The following is a 20844-nucleotide window of genomic DNA, read 5'->3' as shown; positions in this document are numbered from 1 at the left end:
AAGCGAGGGAGGAGCCAGCGAGTGCGGGAAGGAGTGGGGGTGGTTGGGAAGAGCATCCTCGCTGTCCCCACTCTCCCTCGGCTCGCAGCCGGGGCGCACGGACCCACGGGCCGACGGACTCGCGCGCCGCCTGCGCGGCTGGGGGGCGCCGGCACCCGGCGTCGACGGCCAGCTCCAGCCCTCCCCGCCCCGTCGCGCCCCGCCCCGTCCCGTCGGGGCCGATGGCTCCTCCCGAGGCCCGCAGCCCGGGGGGCGCAGGGTAGAGCTAAGCGGCCTGGCTTCGCCGCCCGGGGACTCCCGGGCCCTCCTGGTGCCCCGCGGAGTCCCCGCCGTCCGTCTGGCGGGCTCGGGGAGCGAGTGGGAGCATCCCCCACCGCCGCCCCCTCCCCCGAGCGTCGAGACAAGATGCTGCCCGGGCTCAGGCGCTTGCTGCAAGGTAGGGACCCCTGCCCGCGGAAGGCGAAGGCCATCCGGACGCGGGGAGCCGGGCGCCCCCGCCCCCAGGGCTCGAGGGTGGGGCAGTTGCGGAGGGTGGGGGTAGCCTGGCGAGGAGGACCGGCTCAGTCCCGGGGCACCGTCCCCGCCCCCAGGGCGGCTGGCTGGAGGAGCGCACCCGACTCGGAGACTGCCGGGATGTGCGGGGAGCTCGTGACCGTGGGGGGACGCAGGGGCCAGGCGGACCAGGCTCGCAGCGGGGAGGGAGGCTCAGGTTCCGCTGCCCCGGCTCCACCTGCTCCTGGGGACGCTGAGGACTCCGGCCGGCTGGGGAAGCGCCGACTCAGCAACTTCTCGTGCCCCGTGCCTCAGCACTTTCCAGTCACCTGAGAGGACAAGGGATGTGGGCAGGGGGCAGTCTGTGAGGACAGGGGTGCAGAGGGAATCCAAATGCCCCCCCTCCCCGGAGGACAGATGGAGGGCGCTGGAGAGGGGATAGTTCCACGGACTGAGTGACAGCCAAGGGTGTGGGCCAGAGACTGGGGGCGGGGGGTCGGAGGGAAGAGGCTAGGAGGGCGCAGTTACCGACGGGAGAAAGTGGTTAGGGGAAGAGGGAGGAGAGGAGGAGGAAGAGGAGGAGGAGGCGGAATAAAGGTTAGACGAGAAAAGCGTGGAGGGAAGTGGGACCCAGGTTTGGACCAAGGAAGAGGGACGGAGAAAGGAGACCAGAGTAAGGGAGGGGTGAAGAGAAGACTAGAATCTGGGGGTGGACGTCCCGGGAAAGAGCCTGGACCCGGCGGACCTGAAAGGAAAGGGGAGTGGGCAGGTCAGAAACCTGAGGAGGCTGGGGGTGGCGGATGGAGACGGAGTCTCAGGAGCCGGGGAGAGGGTCCAGGATGAGTACTAGGGCTGGAGAGAGCGAACCCTGGATGGAAGAGGGGCTGGGAGTGGAGGCCAGGGTGGGGGTGGGGGCTGGAAAGGAAGGAAGGGGAGGAGGAAGAAAAAGGGATGGAAGAGAGGGACGGGGTGGGGGTGGGGAAAGTTGCCAGAGATGAGACAAAGAGGCTTCTGGTAACGACTTCCACGTGGGAAGCCCTCCATTCCCAAAGCGCCTGCCTGTCACATCCCTTCTTTCAGGGAGTGGTCGGTGGGGCAGACCCGGGGCTCAGAGCTCAGGGCCCTGGGAGGTGGCTGTGAGGATGAAAGGGGAGGACATTTGAATGGAGTGGCAGCCTCCGAGGGTGGGCTTCCTGGCTGGCTCCATGCTGCCATTTATATCTGCGGCCCTCACGTCGGATCCGGATCCGCAGCCGCCACGGGGACTGCTTATTTTGGGGTGTCACATTCTGGCAGAGTGAGAAGCTGTTCGCAGCAGTCGAACCCCCGTCACCATGTCAGTGCCTCCCCAGGCCCCTGCGTCACTGGCATTGCCACCACCTCGTTCTGCTCCGGGCTCCCACCTCCTCAGCCCCTGCACCCTCAGGCCCCCGCCTTTGGGATGTGGAGCGGTTGCTTCTCACCTGGGACTTTGGGACCTTCCTTCGGAGTCAAAGACCTTGACTCCCTTTCCAGAGAGCACCTTCCCTGGGGCCGCTCTGCCCCGCGGGTTGGCACCCTGGCTCCTGCCCTCTAGCCTGGGTCCATCAGCCCCTTCCAGTGTGTCCTTCTACTGGGACCTCTGAACCACAGGGCGGCTCCAGGGGTGGGAACGCTGTTTCTGGGCTCAGCACTCCAGGGTGATGGCCCAGAGTCCTTGACAGTGGTCCTTCAATGAATGGATACTTTTGGCTCTGGGCACCTCTGCCTTCCGGGATCGATACCATGCTCTGGCCTCTCTCCATCCCTCCCTTTGTCAGTTCTGGCCATATCTCCTGGACACTGGTCATCTCTCCTCGACTCCCAATAGCGTCCCTCTCGAGTAGCCCCAGCCTGGAACCCTGGAGAGGAAAGTTGCAGAGGGAGCCTGGATTCCTTCTTTGCCTTGAGCCTGAACAGCCAAACAGACCCAGCAGGGTGGCGGGCCCAGCCCTGTGCACCTGGGCGCCACTTCTTTCCTCCCTTTGCCTCGAGGGCAGCATCTCTCGCACTCAGGGGTGCTTTCCTTAGAGGACTGAAGTCTCCTGAAGAAAGACCAGAAATCCCTCTGGGCATGCGCTTGCCCGAATCCGCCTGCACTAGCTGAGTGACCGGAGGCTACTCATTCCCTGTTTCTGAGCCTCCTGCCCCTCTCCCGCAAACTGGGGGCCATAATACTGACCTCATGGGGGTTGTGTTGTATTCTGTGTATATAAAGACATGTACAAATACAATGCCCGGCACACAATAGGTGCTTCGTAGCAGCTGGCTTCGGCCCGTCCTTGCCCTACACCCCCCTGCCGCGCTAGCCAGTTACTTGATAACTTTAGAAAAAAAGGAAACGAGGAAAGAGAAAGGATGGAGTGAGTGGAGAGGGAGGGGACACCGTTAGAAAGGGCTTTCCTTGGCCCGTATAGGAGGGGGGAGATGACATGAAGCCTTTGAGAGAGGTGTTGAAGGCGGGCTGTCGGAGATTCCGGTCAGGAGACCTGGGCTGCTCACTCAGAACCTGAGCCTTCCCCTCTCCAGCCTTCAGTCGTGCTACCTGGGAAGGAAGGGGTTTGCTCTGGTGGTGCCTGAGATGCGCCTCCTCCAGCCCTGACGCCCTGTGCGTCCTGCCCCAGCCCTTGCCAGGTGTTCACAGAATGAGAGGGCTGGGAGTGGGACTGTGGTCCTGGAGAGGGAGGAGGACACAGGCCTGGAGGGAAGGAGCAATGGAGAAGAGAGGCGGAGCGGAGGGAGGGGACCGTGGGGAGGAGGAAAAGCACGCCCCCGGGGCAGGCCCCGGAGGGCGGAGAAGGGAGGGAGAGGCGCAGCTCACCGGGCCCCCACTGCCTCAGCCCGGGAGCATCCAGCCAGGCCTGGGGGCAGAGAAACCCAGTGCTCCTCACCTTCCCCTCCTCCTAGCCTCCAGTGAGAGCTGCAGCCTGAATTATGGATGAGGCTCCTTGGGTTACAGCTGCTTTGCGTGGCGGCGAGGGCCAGAAATGGCAACAGAGTCACTGTTACACAGCAGCTGTCATGGAGGGTCCTGTGCTCAGGGCCCCTCCTCAGAGAGCCTGCCAGGAACAGGTCTCAGGCTCCGGGAGGTGCGCCAGGATGCAGGAGATGTGGGGACAAGAGGGAGGGGGTGTAGGGAAAGAAGACAGGAGCCCCTGATGTGGGTCAGTAGGGGGCCAGTTGTCAGTGCGGGTGGCAGGCCCTGCTGAGCTGCTGCACGGCCTCCAGGGAGGAAGAGACCCTGGTGCCAGGGAGCGGCCTCTGGACACTCTGGGGTTGCACATCCTTCCTTCTGCCTCTTTCCCGGGGTCCCAGTCAGCCCTAGAGGCTGGGGGAAGAGCTCCTGTCCTCCCTAGGCCTGGTGGCCTTCAGAGCTCACGCTCTTGTGAGCTTGTGGATAAGGGGTGGGATTAAGAGATCGGAGAAAGATTTGGCTTTCTCTGGTGCCAAGTCCTTGGGGAAGCGAGCTCAGAGGGTGGCTCTGCCAGGAAGGGGATTGCCCTGGCCAGGCATCAGGAGACTCCTTTCTGGTTCTTGCCCTGCCAACCACTTGGCTGTGTGACCTTGGGCATACCGCTTGCCCTCGCTGAACCCCGGTTGTGACCTCAGTCGAACAAGAACTTGAACCTTCCCAGCTCTGTAATCTCCTGTTCTAAGCCCTGAGCCTCAGCCCTGGCTGAAACCTACCCAAGGTTCCCTTACCTGCTCCCACACCCCACCCCTGCCAGGTTCGGATGAGGGGTGAGAGACATGCTCCTCCATCCCACGTGGCTCTGAAAAACTCAGGAGGAGAAAGTAATCGTGAAACGCCGCACGGGGGAGGGGTGAGAAGGGCCGAGAAACGCGGAGGTGGTGTGAACGAATGGCACAGCAGCGCTGTGTCACTGAGTATTACATCACACCCAGCCTACACACGCATGGGGCCGGCACTCACACACACACGCATGCGAGGACAGCCAGCACACGCTCTCACACACGCACCCTGCACGGTGGCCACGGGGAGGGGCGGGGATGCTCGTGGTGGCACGCCAAATTGAGGAGCACCGGGAGCACCGTGCACATGGGGCGTGGGGTCCCCCACCCTTGCATGTGTGTACCCCCATGGGAGGAGGAGCACCAGGGCACCGGGGAAGTCTGCACCACGCTGGGGGCCTGTGGGGGCCGCGCGAAGCCTGGGGCTCAGCAGCTCTTCGTGTAGTGTGCACTCAGCTCAGACACAGGCGTTCACACCCAGCACTTACAGGGCGCCAGGCATCGGTCTTCCCCAGAGCCTCTGCACCCCAGAGAGCCCCAGAGATGAGGTCCTTGGGTCCAAGGCTCCATCTTCCTCCCCTCCATCTTCGTGGGCCTAGCACACTGCTTGGAGCAGAAGGTGCTCGTTGGATGTGCGCCCAGGGAAAGACTGCCCGGCGTTTGGGGTGCAGGCTGCCCTTCTCCCCAGGCAAACCCGCCAGAAGAAAATCCTGAGCGCCCTGTGAAAGTTATGATAAAGAGTAGAGGTCAAGCTAGCTCTGGCTCCAGACCTTTACCAGCTACAGTGAGGGCGAGAAGCGGACGAGCTCCCCAGCCCGGCCCAGCGCTGGGCCTTCCACTTGCCCTTTCAGCCCCCAGGCCCTGGGGCCTCCCTAGACCTGCTTCTCCATCTGCATCGCAAGAAGGGTGGACCATATCCAACCTTCAAAAGTTATTTTGAAAAAAAAAATTTTTTTTAAGTGACTTTAAATGAAAAGAGCCTGGGGTGTGAAATGTAGATTCGCTGGCTCTCACCCAGAAATTCTGATTCTGCACAGACAGGCCAAAGAAGCTGCATTCTTTCTGAACCTCCAGCTGATTCTGTGGCAGGTGGCTTGTGGCCCCGTTAAAGACCCATTGCCCCCAGGGCCCTAAGGCCCTTCCAGCATGAAGAGACTCTGGCTCTTCCTGGGAGAACTCTGCGGGAAGCAGGGGCAGTGGCCGCCAGTGGGCTCAGCGAGGCCAGGCCCCGGTACAGTCGGAGGGCCGTTTTAGGCCAGCCTCAGATTCACAAGAAACCTCAGTTTCGTCCCAGCCAGTCTCCAATGGGGGCGATTTTGCTCCTCAGGGGACATTTGGTAATGTCTGGAGGCATTTTGGTTGTCATAATCAGGGGGAAGGTGTTACTGGCATCTAGTGGGTAGAGGACAGGGATGCTGCTAAACACCCTAAATAGGACACCACATAGGACTGTCCCCCACAACAAAGAGCGATCAGCCCAACTCTGAACACTGAGGTGGAGAAGCCTGACGGCTGACACGGCCAAACCCGCCACAGCGGAAGCGAGAATGGAAAAGCGGACCACTCAGGAAACAGCTTTCGGCAGAGCACAGTGCTTTCTACAGTGTTCGCCTGCCATTTCTTCATTTCTCTATTATTTTTTTAATATACCAGGGGTCTCAAAAAGTGAAAGTGGCCAGGGCCTCTTGCAACGAGGCTGGTTGCCCCCAGAGCCCTCCCACCTAGGAGCGGCAGGCCCCTGGTCATTAGGGGTGGGTGGGCACTCCAGTCCTCACAGCCTGCCCAGAAAGGCCTGCCCCCCTCTCCCTGCAGGTCCCGCCTCGGCCTGCCTCCTGCTGATGCTCCTGGCCCTGCCCCCAGCGGCCCCCAGCTGCCCCATGCTATGTACCTGCTACGCATCCCCGCCCACCGTGAGCTGCCAGGCCAACAACTTCTCCTCGGTGCCGCTGTCCCTGCCGCCCAGCACCCAGCGGCTCTTCCTCCAGAACAACCTCATCCGCACGCTGCGGCCGGGCACCTTCGGGCCCAACCTGCTCACGCTGTGGCTCTTCTCCAACAACCTCTCCACCATCTACCCGGGCACCTTCCGCCACCTGCAGGCCCTGGAGGAGCTGGACCTCGGTGACAACCGGCACCTGCGCTCTCTGGAGCCCGACACCTTCCAGGGCCTGGAGCGGCTGCAGTCGCTGCACCTGTACCGCTGCCAGCTCAGCAGCCTGCCCGGCAACATCTTCCGCGGCCTGGTCAGCCTGCAGTACCTCTACCTCCAGGAAAACAGCCTGCTCCACCTCCAGGTGAGCCACCCCACCCAGCACGCATGGGCACGCACACCCCTGTTTCCCCTCTGCTCCTCTGTCCCCGTGTGAGTCCCTCCTCTCTCTCCGGGCCACCCTTCCTGCCTCAGCATCTCACCACCTCTCCCCATGCCTGTTCCTTTCCTAAGTGTCCTGCTCACATTCTCCGGGGGCTAGTCTCCATTTTATCTTTTCTATCTTCCCCCATTGGTCTGTCTCTCTGTCTGTCTGTCTGTCTGTCTAGTCTGTTTGGTTCCCTTGCTGCCCCCACCCCCCCACTCCTGTAACCACCCCCTCCCTGTGTGTCCCCCTCTGCCTCTGCCTTTCTGTCTGTCTATCCTTTTATGTCCCTCTCTGCCTCTCTCACTGACTTACCTCCCCCATCTGCCTTCTGAGTCTGAGTCTCTGTCTGTCTGCCTTCACACGCCCACTCCACACGCACCCCGCTGTCCGTCTGGGTGATGTATGTGTCTCTTTCTGTGATCTCTCCTTTCCCCCTTGTTTGCCTTGGGTGGGGGCTGCCTTTCCCCAGGCACCAGGCCTGAAGGTCTTCGTGGCTTTTCTCCCCACCCCCCACCCCTTCCCACTACCGCTGGTTGTCCCGTAGAGGGTTCCACCTCCCTGCAGTGCACTGGGTAATGGGACAAGAGGGAACTCTACCACCCTTTCTAGATTCCCATCGCCAAGGCTGTTGTCTCGCAGAAAGGGACGAAGGGGAAAAAAGGGTAAAGAGCTGTTAAGTAGCTGAAAGACGGATGCTCTGAAAACGGAAGGAATAACAGTAATTGCTATTTATTGTTATTATTATTGATCTAAATATTGTTTATTGTTGTTGTTAAGCTGACTGTTTGACAGTCAAATCCTCCCATTCTATTTCTCCAGGAAGTAATAACACGCCCTCCAAACCACTCCGGGAGAAAACCCGCCCTGGGCTCCACAGCCTCTGGCTAGAAGGGGCAAGCATATCCAAATTCGCCCTTCTCCCCACACGGACCTGGAAAACCCACCCAGCTTGGTGCCTAATGGGTCACCAATGTGCTGATGTAAAAATCAGACCAGGGTTGGTGTCGATACAGATAATAACAGTAGCAATAATAATTTAACAAATGTGTATTGTGCGCCCATTATGTGCCAGGTGCTGAGAATACAGTATTTAACAAAACAGACAAGCCCTTCCTGCCTTCCCAGATAGCGTGCCTGGTGGGCGAGAGAGACGGGAGTAAACTACAGCGGTCCCGCCTTTTCTGCAGGCGATACTGAACCTTATATATACTACGTTTTTGCCTGTGTGTACACACCTATGATAAATCTAATTGATGCAATAGGCACAATGAAAGATTAATGACAGTAACTAATAATAAAATAGAACAATCATAACCATATACTGTGATAAAAGTTCCGTGAACAGCTTTGGGGCCATAATTAAGTAAAATACGGATACCTCGAAGACACGCTCTGTGGTGCCGCGAAGCCGGCTCTGACAGCCACGGCGGCCGCCACGCGAGTAACAGGCAGCGGGGAGATGCCGGACAAAGGGATGACTCACAGCTGGGTGGGCTGGCTAGAGATTTCACCACGCTAATTAGAACAGCACGCAATTTAAAATTGAGGAATTGTTTATTTCTGGCATTTTCTATTTAATATTTTTGGACCATGGTTGACCGTGGGTAACTGAAACCACGGAAAGCAAAACCGTGAATCGGGGGCGGGGCAGGGGGGCGGCTGTGCGTAGCACATCGGACAAAATATGCTGTGGTTATTGTGACTGTACCCATAACGATAGCAGTGCCCACTGTCATGTAGCAGACACGCTCCGCATGGGGCGCTGTGCTAAGGATGTTACGGGTCTCAGCTCTGCACTTTACAAGCCTGTGATGCCTTTGAATCCCTCTGAGCCTCAGTTTTTCTCTCTGTAAAATGGGAGTAGCACCAGCACCCATCTCTCAGGGATTTCATAAATGTAAGTGCATGAATAATTTGTAAAGCACTTAGAATAGTGCTGGGCATACGATAGGCACTATATAAATACTTGTTAAAATACTATTTTAAAACAAGCCTCATTTAGCATTGGTCTTGGTGAAACGGCCCATCTTAGACCTCATCCTGGGGATGTGGGTCAGCGTCAAGCATGCACTGAGGCCGCGGCTGGGTCCCGGAACACACCCTCTCTTTTCTTTCCTTCCTAAATTTGCCTAGCACCTCACGGTTTCCAGAACATGCTCAGCCACCTCCTCTCATTCTTACAGCCCTTTGGGGAGATGTTTGCACCTCCTCACAGGCGAACGAGGAAGCTGAGGCCGAGGGTCCGAGACTTTGCAGCTATAAGGCCTCTGCACATGAAGTCCCTTAAACTATTGCCCGTGTGACTAGGGCTCACGTGTTCTCACCAGCATGCTTAACATCACAACAGCCTGGCAGTAGGGACAGTGAGGGGCCGTAGGGACATGGAATGAAGTTCCTGAGGCCACCCAGCCAAGCAGAGCTGGTGATAACTGGAGCCTGCGTGGGCTGACAATGTTTCAGGCCATTTTCATCACTTGCAACTCCCCACTAGGGCCTGTCTGGGCGGAGGGGTGGGGGTGGGGCGGCATCCTGAAGCAGAGCCGCGTGGACTCGTTTTCGAAGGCACTCATTTTGGAGTCTAGCAGATGTAGCTTCAGCTCCTGGCTCCTCTCTGACTTTGGATAGGCTACTGAACCTCTTTCAATCTCCATTTCCTCGTCTGTAAAATGGTAGTCATGAGAGATTGAGCGCAGGGCCACATTCAGGCACTACCCCCGAAAGCTTGACCTCCTTCTCAATATTTGTCCGTTGTTCACAATGAGAAACCTGGGGTCAGAGGGCCTGAATTTGAGTCCCTGCTCTGCTACTTTCTAACCCATTTAACTTTAGGCATGATGCCTGTCCTCCCTAGACCTCAGTGTCCTCATCTTTAAAGTGGAAATGACAAAAAGAATACCTTCCACAAAGAATGACTGTAAAGAGTACATGAGTTTGTGCATATACAGCACATAGTTCAGTGCTGAATAAATCATGTCATTAGAACCTGATCCTCCACTGACTCTCAGGCCAGGACCTAGGGACAGGAAAGACGTAGGCCAGGGGAATTTTAAGTAGACATTAGGATCTCTTGAAATGGGAAGTGCCTGGTCTGCACATCCCTGGCATGAATGGCACAGGCACCGTGGGTGGAGGCATCTTCACACCTGGTCCTTTATAGAGGAGAAAGAAAGAGAGGGCCCTGCCTGTGAACTGCCTTGAGGACGCAGGATGGGAGATGCCACAGGCAGGTGAGGACGTGCAGGCTGGGGAGACATCCACAGAACGCAAGTGTGACCCAAGATAAGGCTGGGCCAGCTGTATCAGAGGGCAGAGGCGAGCTTTGGAGGAGGCAAGAGGACCACAGCTTTCAAGGCTGAGGAAGGTGGAAATGGAAGGGGGTTGGGTTAGAGGTTCCCACAGACTGTCTTCTGGATGCCAGGTACTATGCTAGGTGGGCTCATTCATCGGTGGGTAGGTATTGAGCACCTACTACGTGCCAGGCAGTGTTCTGGGTGCCAGAGATTCAGAAGTGACCAAAAATAGTGTCTCTGCTCTCCTGGAGTGTATTCCCTGCTTGAATGGAACCAGATGATAAGGACATCCATTCTCTCTTTTAATCATTACAGCAGCCTACATGGTGTATAAGAGCAGCCTTTGTACTCAAGCAAATCTGAGTTTGAATGCCAGCCCCAACTCCAATTTGCCCTGTAGTTTTGAGCAAATTGCTTAACCACTTTAATCCTGAATGGACCCACCTGCGACATGGGGGAAATACCTATACCTCGGGGGTTTACTGTGAGGATTAAAGGAGATGCTACTTGGAAAGGGCTCAGTACCATGCGTGGGTCAGAGCAAGCATCATTTCCCCCATTTAATAGCTAAGGACACTGGGGCTCAGTGAAGTTAAGGCACTGGTCCAAGGTCACCCAATTAGCAATGGGCACAGCCTAGAACTGGCCCAGGCCTGACTCAAGAGCAGCTCTTCAGAGCCTTGTCTACGGAGTTCACCTCCACATTCCACTGCATCTTAGCTGTTGAACCCTGGGCGAGGCGCTTGCCTTCTCTGAGCCTCCCTTTCCTAACCTCTGCAAGGGGCAGGGGGCATAATAACATTATCTGCTTCATAGAGTTGTGCAGGTTACTACATGGGATGAGTGTGGCACAGAGCTTGGCCCGTAGTTAAAGCTCAGTAAGTCAGCTGCTTGCCCATGACAATGACACCAGGCATAGATTGGTGAGCACTGTGGGGTGGGGGTGGTGCCTGGCACAGCGCAGACACTCAATACAGCTTTGTTGAATGAATGAGGTACATTCCAGGACTCACTCACTCATTAATATCAGATGAGGATGGATCTTAATGATCAGCTATCTCAAGTCCCTTGTTTCACAGATAAAAAAGCTGAGACTCAGAGAGAGGTACCTGGAGCTCCAAGGTCACACAGCTCAGCTACTAGTGCCAAAGACTGGAGCTTGGGAGGCTGGAAGGAGGCAAGGTTAAGAACAGGATGCTGTCCGAAGAAGGGGGGCAGGGATGCTGCGTTGAGATTCCATATGGATGCAGAGAGCTGTGAACTGGCTGAGGGAGGTGAGGGAAATGTGGTTTTGGAAATGGAAGAAGATGACTTTAGCAACCGCTCTCAGCCCAGGGAGGGGGGAGTGGTAAGGAGGGTGGTGGGGGAGGGCGAGGGCTGTGAAAGTCAAGAGCTTATTAATGCACAGAGAACGAACGGTTTTAACGGTGGAGAGAGGAGGACTGGATTTGAGAGCTGCAGCAGGGATTTGGCAACAGCTTGTGTGGGGGGAGGGGAAATGGACCCCCTGGCTGAGGCTCAGAGAGGAAAGGGGCAGGACTTTTGCAAATGGAACAAAGGGGAGGAGAAGTGGTTGGCATCAAGGAACTTCGGAGCCCAAAACTTGGGACTGTGGGCCAAAGACACCTGAATTCCCTAGGGGCTCCGAACCTTTGGTCTTCCCTTCCTAACCTCCCCAAGTCCCAAAGCTCCATGACCTGCGCGCCCTCTGGCCACCCCGCAACACGCACACATACACTGATCCTCTGTGTATGTGACCAGGTACCTCTGGGTGTGTCCCACTCTTCCTGACACTCCGGAAAAAAGAGAATCCCTAACTAGGAATCTGGGTGGAAGGGACTCGGAGCCCACTCCCTGGTGGGCCAGAAAGAGGACAAGGGTACCCGGCCAAGAAGGGCCAGCCCAAGGCCACAGAGGTTCAGGGAGCTCACTGGAGGCCTGATTCGGGCATGGGGGTGGCACAGGGGGTGAAGAACGCTAGTGTCAGCCAAGAAGGTTGAGGGGGACGGATCTCAGTGTGGCCAAGAGGAGGGTTCTTGGCAAGCTCAGTTCCTGTAGCGGAGAGGGCGGAAGCCAGATGGGAGGGGGCGAGAACACGCAGGAGCACAGGAAGGTGGAGGCTGTGGGTGTGGGCTGGGAGTCAATGCCCTCCCCCCACCTGAGAGCCTGTGACCAAGCTCCTGGGTTGGGGGGGGCGGTGGATCATCTCCCCAGACAGGGAAGGGTGGGAGAGCCACAGCCCAGAAACAGGCCCCCCGGGGGGCACTGGCTTGCGCATGGAGGATGCCATGTCCCTGAGAGCCAGCCCTGCAGCCCCAGGGGAGGACCTCGGTCCGGGGCCTCTGGTCCCTGCTCTGGCAAGCCCTCCATCTCCCCGGGTGTCAGTGCTCTCCTCTGTAAAAAGTGGGCCGGGCTGGTGGACCCTGGAGCGGCTCCTCACCAATACCTTAGTGAGCTGGTTAGAATACAGAACCCCGCCCCTGCTCCTCCCACCTCCCACCCATGGAGCATATCCACTCCCACGCCCACACCCCCACTCATGCTGAACCACCGCCCAAGATCCTCCCACCACGACCCTGGCCTCCTTGGGCACTCCCCAGCCCGGACAAGTGGCACAGCCCCTCCAAGGGGGACAGGGATGCAGGACATCAGGCAGCAGCCTTCCTTCCCCTCCCCTGCTGCCTAGGGGGCGGGGAAAGCTGACACGGGGTCCTCTTAATATCTTGGCCTCTTGGCAGAACTTTGGGACCCCAGAGAGCGCCTCTGTTAGAGGGAAAGGACTTGTTAGTTATCTGACTGAGCCCCTATTGTTATAATCACCGTCATTTCTTGAGGGTGGTCCATGTGCCTCCCTTACAGCATGATCTCATCCGGCCCTCCCTCAGGAGGTGGGGGGTGTTCTCCGAGTTATACAGACTGGGGTAACAGAGGCTCCAGGAGGCTAAACAATGTGCCCAAAGTAACAAAGCTGGGAAGAGGGCAAGCTGGACTGGCACCAGGGGCCAGGACTTCTGAGCCTGTGGGCTTCGTCAACGGCCTGGATACCCGTGTGCCAGGCCCTATGCCCAGCACCTCACCATCTGATCTGTACGTGGATCATCTTCTTTAATCCTCAGAACAAACCCATGAGGAGGTACACTCATCCTCATCTTAAGAGATGACGCAACAAGCTTAGGGAGATTACTAGCTTGGCCAAGTTAACGATAATGGCCAACTCGTGGAATGCCTTCCACATGGAAACCTTGTTCTGAGCACCTCAGTACTTCTTGCTCCGTTTAATCTCCGCATCTTACAGATGAAAAAACTGAGGCACAGACATACTGTGACTTGCCCAAGGTAGCACAGTCAGCGAATGGCAGATCCCAGGATTTGAAGTCAGGAGATAGAGCTCCCCAGTCTGAATGCTTAACCAGAGCATCTCATTCTCCAAGTGTGGTCTTCTGACCTGCAGAGTCAGTACCACCTAGGGGACTTGTAAATTCAGGCAGATTCTCAGGTGCACCTGCTAAATCACAGGCTCTGAGGACAGCTTTGAGGGATCCGCAGGGACTCTGATGCACCCTAAAGTTTAAAAACAACTGGCCTCAACCACATCACTTTCCCACGTTAACCTCTAACTTGGTTAGAGGAGGCAGGATTCAGACCCAGGACTCCTAAAGGAAAGGTCGAATTTTTTCCCATGATGCTCCCCTCCCTTCCCCTCCTCCAGGCCTCCGGGGAGAAATCCCCACCTGCCTCAGGACCAATGTCTTCTTGTCCACCCCTAACCCCCAGGATGACCTGTTCGCGGACCTGGCCAACCTGAGCCACCTCTTCCTGCACGGGAACCGCCTGCGGCTGCTGACGGAGCACGTGTTCCGCGGCCTGGGCGGCCTGGACCGGCTGCTGCTGCACGGGAACCGGCTGCAGGGCGTGCACCGCGCGGCCTTCCGGGGCCTCAGCCGCCTCACCATCCTCTACCTGTTCAACAACAGCCTGGCCTCGCTGCCCGGCGAGGCGTTGGCCGACCTGCCGGCGCTCGAGTTCCTGCGGCTCAACGCCAACCCCTGGGCGTGCGACTGCCGCGCGCGGCCGCTCTGGGCCTGGTTCCAGCGCGCTCGCGTGTCCAGCTCCGACGTGACCTGCGCCACCCCCCCGGAGCGCCAGGGCCGGGACCTGCGCGCGCTCCGCGAGGCCGACTTCCAGGCCTGCCCGCCCGCGGCGCCCACGAGGCCTGGCAGCCGCGCCCGCGGCAACAGCTCCTCCAACCACTTGTACGGGGTGGCGGAGGCTGGGGCGCCTCCCGCCGACCCCTCCACGCTCTACCGAGACCTGCCAGCCGAAGACCCGCGGGGGCGCCAGGGCGGGGACGCACCCACCGAGGATGACTACTGGGGGGGTTATGGGGGCGAGGACCAGCGCGGGGAGCAGACGTGCCCGGGCGCAGCCTGCCAGGTGCCCCCGGACTCCCGCGGCCCCGCGCTCTCGGCGGGGCTCCCCACCCCTCTGCTTTGTCTCCTGCTCTTGGCGCCCCATCACCTCTGACTGCGGTGCTGATACTGCAGAGGCCGGGGTGGCCCCAGCCCCCCGCTGCGGCTCTGGCCCAGTCCCCGCCCCCGGCCTTGCTGCCTCCCTTTCCACCCCCTGCTCCTCTGTCCCCCGGGACCAGGCCACCGCTCCCTGCCTCCTGGGATGCCGGCTGACGGCAGCACCGAGAGGCTGTGTCTGGTGGCTCGGCCTGATTCTCCCCAACTCTGGCCATTAACTCGTCCCCATCCCAAGGCTGGGGTGGGGCACCCCAGGCAGGCGCTGACCCCCTCTCCCAGTGCCCAGAGCGGACTGGACAGGAGCTTTTGTCTGCGAAGCATCTTCCACCAGCAGAGCCTTGGGAAGCTCGGGGAAGGAAGCCCCACCAAGGAGCCCTGCGGGGGGCCAGGCCGACCCTAGGCCCCTGCTTCTCTTCGCCCCCCTCAGCCTCCCGACACTGGAGGAATACTTTTCTCCTAAGTCTACCCTGGACACTTTTTAGGGTGCCTGGAGAGAACTCGCCTCTCCACCACGGCCCCTGTGTGGTGAAGATCAACAGAAGTTGTTTGGGAAAAAAGATTTATTAAAAAATTCTATTATTTTATCTTCTTCTGTAAGGTTTGTTGGATCAGGACCTCAAAGGTGGGAGGAGGGCCTAGAACCATCAAGATTTCAGGGCCAGGAGGGTTGGAGAAAGGGGAGCCAATGGTGTCACTGAAAAGCCTCTTGCTCCACGTAGGATAAGAAGTGCAGCCGGACGAAGAGGGGCCTGATGGCCCGAGGTGGGCCAAGGTGGGTGCCGCCAGCCTGTCCGCTCCACGGAGAGCACCTCAGCTCCTCATCGGTCCAGGAGAAGCGGCTGCCTACAGCTGACTGGAGTTGGCTGGCACCGGAGGAGCTAAGCCGGGGCAAGGCCTCCAGCTTGGCTGACTCGCTGTGGGTTCCCACCTCCCCCTGCAGGGAGGAGTCCCATAGCCATCCCCGGTCACAGCCCGCCCACACGCGGCTCTGAGCAAACCAGAAAAAGGCACCTCTTCCTCAAGGGAACCCAGCCCCACACCAGAGCCAACACTCAGCCAGCAGGGCCTGAGGCAGGATTTCAGCTCCTGCTGCACAGCTGCACACAACCACCTTGTGGACGAATGGTCTCTTGCCTGTGGCTCCTGTGAGGTGGCATCAGCGAGGGACCCCATCAGAGAAACAGTCCCCCAGGTTAGAGGAGACCAAGGGGCTAGGGTGACCTGACGGACAAGAGCCCCACGTCGGGGTGCCTTGCTGGCTTGAAGTATGATCAGAAGCTTCATCTTTCCAGCGTGTGGAAGAGAAGCCGGGGTGAGGGGGAAGCCTGGACGAGGGAAGAAGGACCTAGGAGGGAGGTTAGGGGTGAGTCTCATCAGACAGAAGCCGCTGGGGAGATGTCTGATGGTTTAAATTTAGGGTTAAGAATCTAACTTGGGAGGCGGGGATGGAAAGAGAGTGGACCGGGATGCCAGGGTTCATGGAGGAGGGAAGCTGAGATTCTGCGACGCCGCCCAGGCAAGTCAGGAGGTTGGTGAGAAGAGGAGGCAGAAACAGAAGGCGTCAACATCCAGGGCCTGAGGCAGGTGGGCTTTGGGGGAGGGTGTGGGGTGGGTGTGGGGATAATAAGAGCAACCAGCTAGTCGGGAAGCAGGGGGGCTCCAAGGCCAGGGTCTCACAGGGGCCTGTGTCAGTCTGGCTTTGCAGAGGCTAATGGGTGGGACTAAGGGGTCAGCCAGGCAAGAGCTCTGATGGGGGAGGGGCTGCTGAGTCCTGGGCAGGGGAGGGAGGATGCTGGTAAATCAGCAGCAGGCTGTCCAGGTCACAGAATTATCGTTGTGAAATATTCATGGGCCTTCGGTCCAGATGCTATTTCAGAACAGTGAATGCAAGAGGAGTGTGTGAGCCTCAGGAAGAAGCCTACAGCAATGCCACTTCCCCCTAACTCCCACCCCCACCAGCCCAGACAGACCGACGGACGCCTGTCACGTGCACACCCACGTTGGCTCTCTCTTTCACACACATTCCCACGAAGCGGAGCCACAGAGCACGTGCAGACACGCCGACACCCACGGGTTCTACAAAGGGGCAGATGCGCCCCCAATACTGACACGTACACACAGCCGCTCCAACAGGACCCCACACAGAGACCACCCACAGAAATCTCACACGCACAGACCCCCAGCCTCTCCAAACCACGCAGATTCACAACCTTCAGCCACACATCCTCAAATGGGAGGGACTTTCAAAGCCATCCAGTCCAATGCTCTTGGGGAAACTGAGGCCCAGAGAGGGGGAGGGGCTTGTCCACGACTCCCCACCCATGAAAGAAACAAAACTCTTTCACCTCCTGCCTTATGTGGGTGCACCCACAGTCTGCACTCTCCTGCCTGCCTGACACCCAGCCTAGATGTAGTTAACTCCTCCCTTCTCTAAGCTCTTCTATCTACTCCCTGGGTCCCTCTCCAGCCCCTCATCTGTCCTGTCCTTTCCATTCTCCCTGCTACCTCCCTGCTCCACATTCTCATTACCTCATGTCTAGAATGCAGAAGAAAATAGCACTAACCTCCTCTCCAATTTTCCTACATTCAGTCTCTCCCTCCCACCCAGCCTGCCCATGGTGGCCAGATTCAGACTCACCAAAATTTGCATGATGTCACTATCTCACACAGGAACCTACCACCGCTCCCTACTGTCTGCAGGTTAAAGATAAAACACCATAGCAAAGTCAGTGATCCTTCCTTCAGAGTCTGGTACCAATGGCCTTTCTTGTTTCTTCTTTCATGGCATGTCCCAAACCTCCTCAACCTCCACTGCAGCTAGAATGATTGTACCATGCTGGCCATCTATTATTATGCACTTGAAACCTATAACTTACCTTGACCTCTCCCTTAAGGCCCTCAATCTCCCTCCAACTAGTAACCCTCTCCCACTCTCCTCAGATGACAGACTCCATCCAGAGCTCTTCCCCAAGGCCAATACTGCATCTCTCTAACCTTGTCAATAGGGATTCTTTTGCTGTCCTTCAGGTACAGGCTCATGTTCAGGCTGCCTCCTACTGGCCACTTTGGGAATCTCAGCCAGGCTTCAGCCATCCTGAATAGTGAGCATCTCTCTATCTGGGGAGATGAGTACAAGGGCACCAGATGACAAGGTTTATAAGCCCTTAAGCCTCTAAGGTTCTTACACTAGGAGTGGGAGGGGAGTTCTCAGAGCTGCTTTCTGAGCTACTGGCTCCTGACTTTAGCTTGCTGGTCCATGGGAGAGCCCCTCTCCCATGAAATACAAAGACTTGGGGCTCCCAGGACACTGCTGGAAGGAAACTCGCCCACTAGGCTCTGAGAGGCCACAAGGCCAGGGACAATCCAGGTGGCAGGCCCAAGGTCCAGCTGGGGTCAAGTTTCTACATGAATTTTTAATGCTGCCATCCAGACCTGTCAGATGTTCCGAAACCTGAGCATCTCCTTTCATCTCTGTACATGATGCCCTTCCCCATCCTTTGCCCCTGGAGGAGGGTCAGGGAGGGCAGGCCTGGGACAGCTACCCAGCGAGAGGCCTCTGGAGGGATGATTCTGGGGAAACAGGCAAATGACCTAGTTGTTCTCCCATTTACTGTGTGACCTTGGACAAGTTACTGAACCTCTCTGAACATCCCTTGTGTTTTCTTTTTTAATTTAACTTGTAACCTGGGGGCAATAGTGCCTGTCTAGATTGAGTTGCTGTGTTAAATAAGGTGACCTACATGTTTGTTGTCATTATCTTTCCCTCCTGCCTCCCTCCTTCTGTTTTTTCCAGCCCCAGGGGTGCCTCTGCCTCTTTCTTTAGGAGGTGGGGATTTTGGTTGGCTCTGCCATTCCCTGCTAAGATCCAAACTGCTCACGCCAAGATCCTTTGCCCTTGCCAGAAACTTTGGATGAGGAGGAGGAAGGGAAGCGAAGCAAGGCAAAGCTGGTGGAGTGAGAGAGGAGGATGGAAAAGCGGAGGCCAAGGGGAGGGAAGCAGGCAGCAAGACGGAGGAAGGGGAAGGCCCTGCTCAGAGAACAAGAGCTAGGTGCAGACTCTTGCTCTCTCTCTCTCTCTCCTCCCTTCCTCTCCTCCCTTCCTTCCCTCCTTCCTGGCAACTTCTCCAGGCCTGGTCCTATCACACCACCTGGTCCTATCACACCGGAAGCAGAGATGGCCCCACTGAGCAGAGGTGAGGTCGGAAGCATGGAGGAAGGATTGGGAGTAGGCGGCAGGGCTGTTGAAGGAAGCCTGTCCAGCCTTTCCAGCCCCCCAGTTCCCTGCACGGTGTTTCTAAAAGTGAGGGCCTTTTATATCTCAGATGGGAAGCTGCTAGATGCAGATTCTTGAGCCCCTCAGACCTGCTGAATCCGATCTTGAAGGGGGTCCTGGAGTCTGCATTTTAACAAGTGAGGGTGGGTTACAAAGCACTAAAGACAGAAATATCTCCTTAAATGTAGGTGGTCCAATGGGGGGGGGGCGGTTAACAGGGGAAAGCAAAGGAAGAAATGTTAGACCCCGCCCCCGACGCAGACTTCTTGGGAAGTTACAGACAACACTCCTGTGTGGAGAGGGTGAGACCAGTGACGGTGAAGAGAGACTGGAGGCGGCAGAGAGGCCACGGAGACAGAGGAGGAATAAGGGACACGGAGAAGGTGACACCCAGAGAAAGCATCCACAGTGGACATGGACTTGCAGGGCGCGCCCCCCTCCTCCTGACCGTCTGGGGGACTGAACTGCTGTCCCGGGATGTGGAGACCCTGGAAGAGCCCCACACTCCGTTTCTGGAGTGGAGTGTGGAGGAGGAAACCCCCAGCGGCCAGGACCGGCAACCTCGCCGGAAGTTCAGCGCCCTGATGAGCGGTGCACACCCGCCACTCTCCGGCAGGGCCCCCCACCCCCACCCCGAGTCCTCCCCTCGAACTGACTCAGGTCCGGCACCGTCTGACCTCCCTCCCTCTACCTCCAGCCCCCAACCCAGCTCATCTGCATAAAGTTCCAATTAACGCTTTTTCCTACAGCTATTTACTATCCCCGAACACGCTCCAAGCTCGGGAGCCCTCTACCCGCCGCCCCCTCGCCCCCCCCACCCCGAGCACGGCCCCATTAACCCACGCGACCCGGCCGCTCCCGGCAGCCTCGACCCCGCCGGCCTGGCCAGCGCCGGGAGTCGGGGGGTGGGGGCCTGGGGAGTCAGGGGCGGGCCCCTGCACAGCCAGGTCTGTCACAGGCCAGAGGCCACGCTCTCCGGGAAAAAGACAGGTGCTGCCGTCCTCCCTCTTTCTGGGGAGAGTTGGGGAGGGGGGCTTCTCCTGGGAGATTCGGGGCGTCGAAATCCTTGGTTCCTCATCCGCCGGCCCCCGCACCCCTCCTCCTCCCGCCACGTACCCTCTCCCTTCCCCAGCCATCTGTTCCACTCGGCAGCGCCGCGACAAACACGGCTCCGCTCGCTTCCGCCCCTGCCCAGCCCCCTCCCCACGCTCCGCGCCCGCCCGGGTTGGGCGAGTGAGAAGACACCCTCCCCGAGAAGGCCGAGGCTTCTGCCTGCGCCGCCCGCCCGGTCCAAACCCCAGCCAGTCGGGGGCCAGCACCCAGAGCCCAGATCCCCTCCTACTGTCTCGAGGGTCAGAAGGGGCTGGAGGTACTGCTCGAAAGGGCGGGGATCGGGCAAGGGGTGGGGCGGTCTCAAAGGGTAGGGCTCAGGGCTGGATGTCGAGACCCCGGGGCAGCAGACTCGTGGGTAGGGTGTGCCCACGCAGGGGTGCGGTGGTTCCCTTCCCAGCTCGCTTTCCCCGCAACTGCGCCCCCCATCCCGCCTCCCTCCCCCACCCTGTCCCAGTTGCAGCCACGCAGCGCCACCTGCCGGGCACCCCTAGTACCCCGCGCACACGCCTGCCCTTAGCCGGAATCCAGTGGGATCCCAAGGCCAAGGCCATTCATCAACCTCCGGCAGTCAGCACCCCCGCCAGACTTTGGAAAGTCAAGGACAGGGACAGAGTGCAGTGGGAGCCGAGAAAGCCGTCTGGAAACCCACGCCACCCGTTGGTGGGTGCTATCCATTTCTGATTTGGTGTTTTGCCAAAAGGGCAGTGTTGGAATCCAGGAGACGGGGCTCAGATTTGCTGTGACTTTGCCAAGTCTCCAGACCCCTCTGGATGTTTTCTCATCTGTAAAATGGGTAGGTGAGTCTTTTTCATGAACGTCTGCAGAATCTAAGGCAAAGGGACGGCTTATGTGTAACGCTGCCTTCCAGGTTCTAGTGTGTGGGGTTTCTCCAAGGCTTTCTGAGGGGTGAGGGGGATGTGGGGAAGGCCTTTGAGGTCACTCTCAGCCCTGAGAGGGCAGCTGAGAGCGGCACTGGGGAGCGTGAGACCTCCCTTCGGCCAGGGACTGCCCTGGCAGGCCTG

At 58.3% G+C, this 20844-nt stretch overlaps 1 protein-coding gene across 1 annotated transcript; it reads left to right on the top strand.

The window, feature by feature from the left end:
• Positions 1-405: 405 nt before the first annotated feature.
• Positions 406-14434, top strand: RTN4RL2 (reticulon 4 receptor like 2). Its single transcript, XM_054563642.1, has 3 exons — positions 406-436; positions 6076-6557; positions 13685-14434. Exons 1-3 carry the CDS (start codon positions 406-408, stop codon positions 14432-14434), a joined length of 1263 nt encoding a protein of 420 aa, XP_054419617.1.
• The last annotated feature ends 6410 nt before the right edge of the window (positions 14435-20844 follow it).

Source organism: Pteronotus mesoamericanus, unplaced genomic scaffold (assembly GCF_021234165.1).
Source record: "Pteronotus mesoamericanus isolate MK-2021 breed Mesoamerican mustached bat unplaced genomic scaffold, CSHL_Meso_final scaffold_83, whole genome shotgun sequence".
In the NCBI taxonomy this organism is placed as follows: domain Eukaryota; kingdom Metazoa; phylum Chordata; class Mammalia; order Chiroptera; family Mormoopidae; genus Pteronotus; species Pteronotus mesoamericanus.
This window is presented reverse-complemented; position numbering and strand designations above follow the sequence as displayed.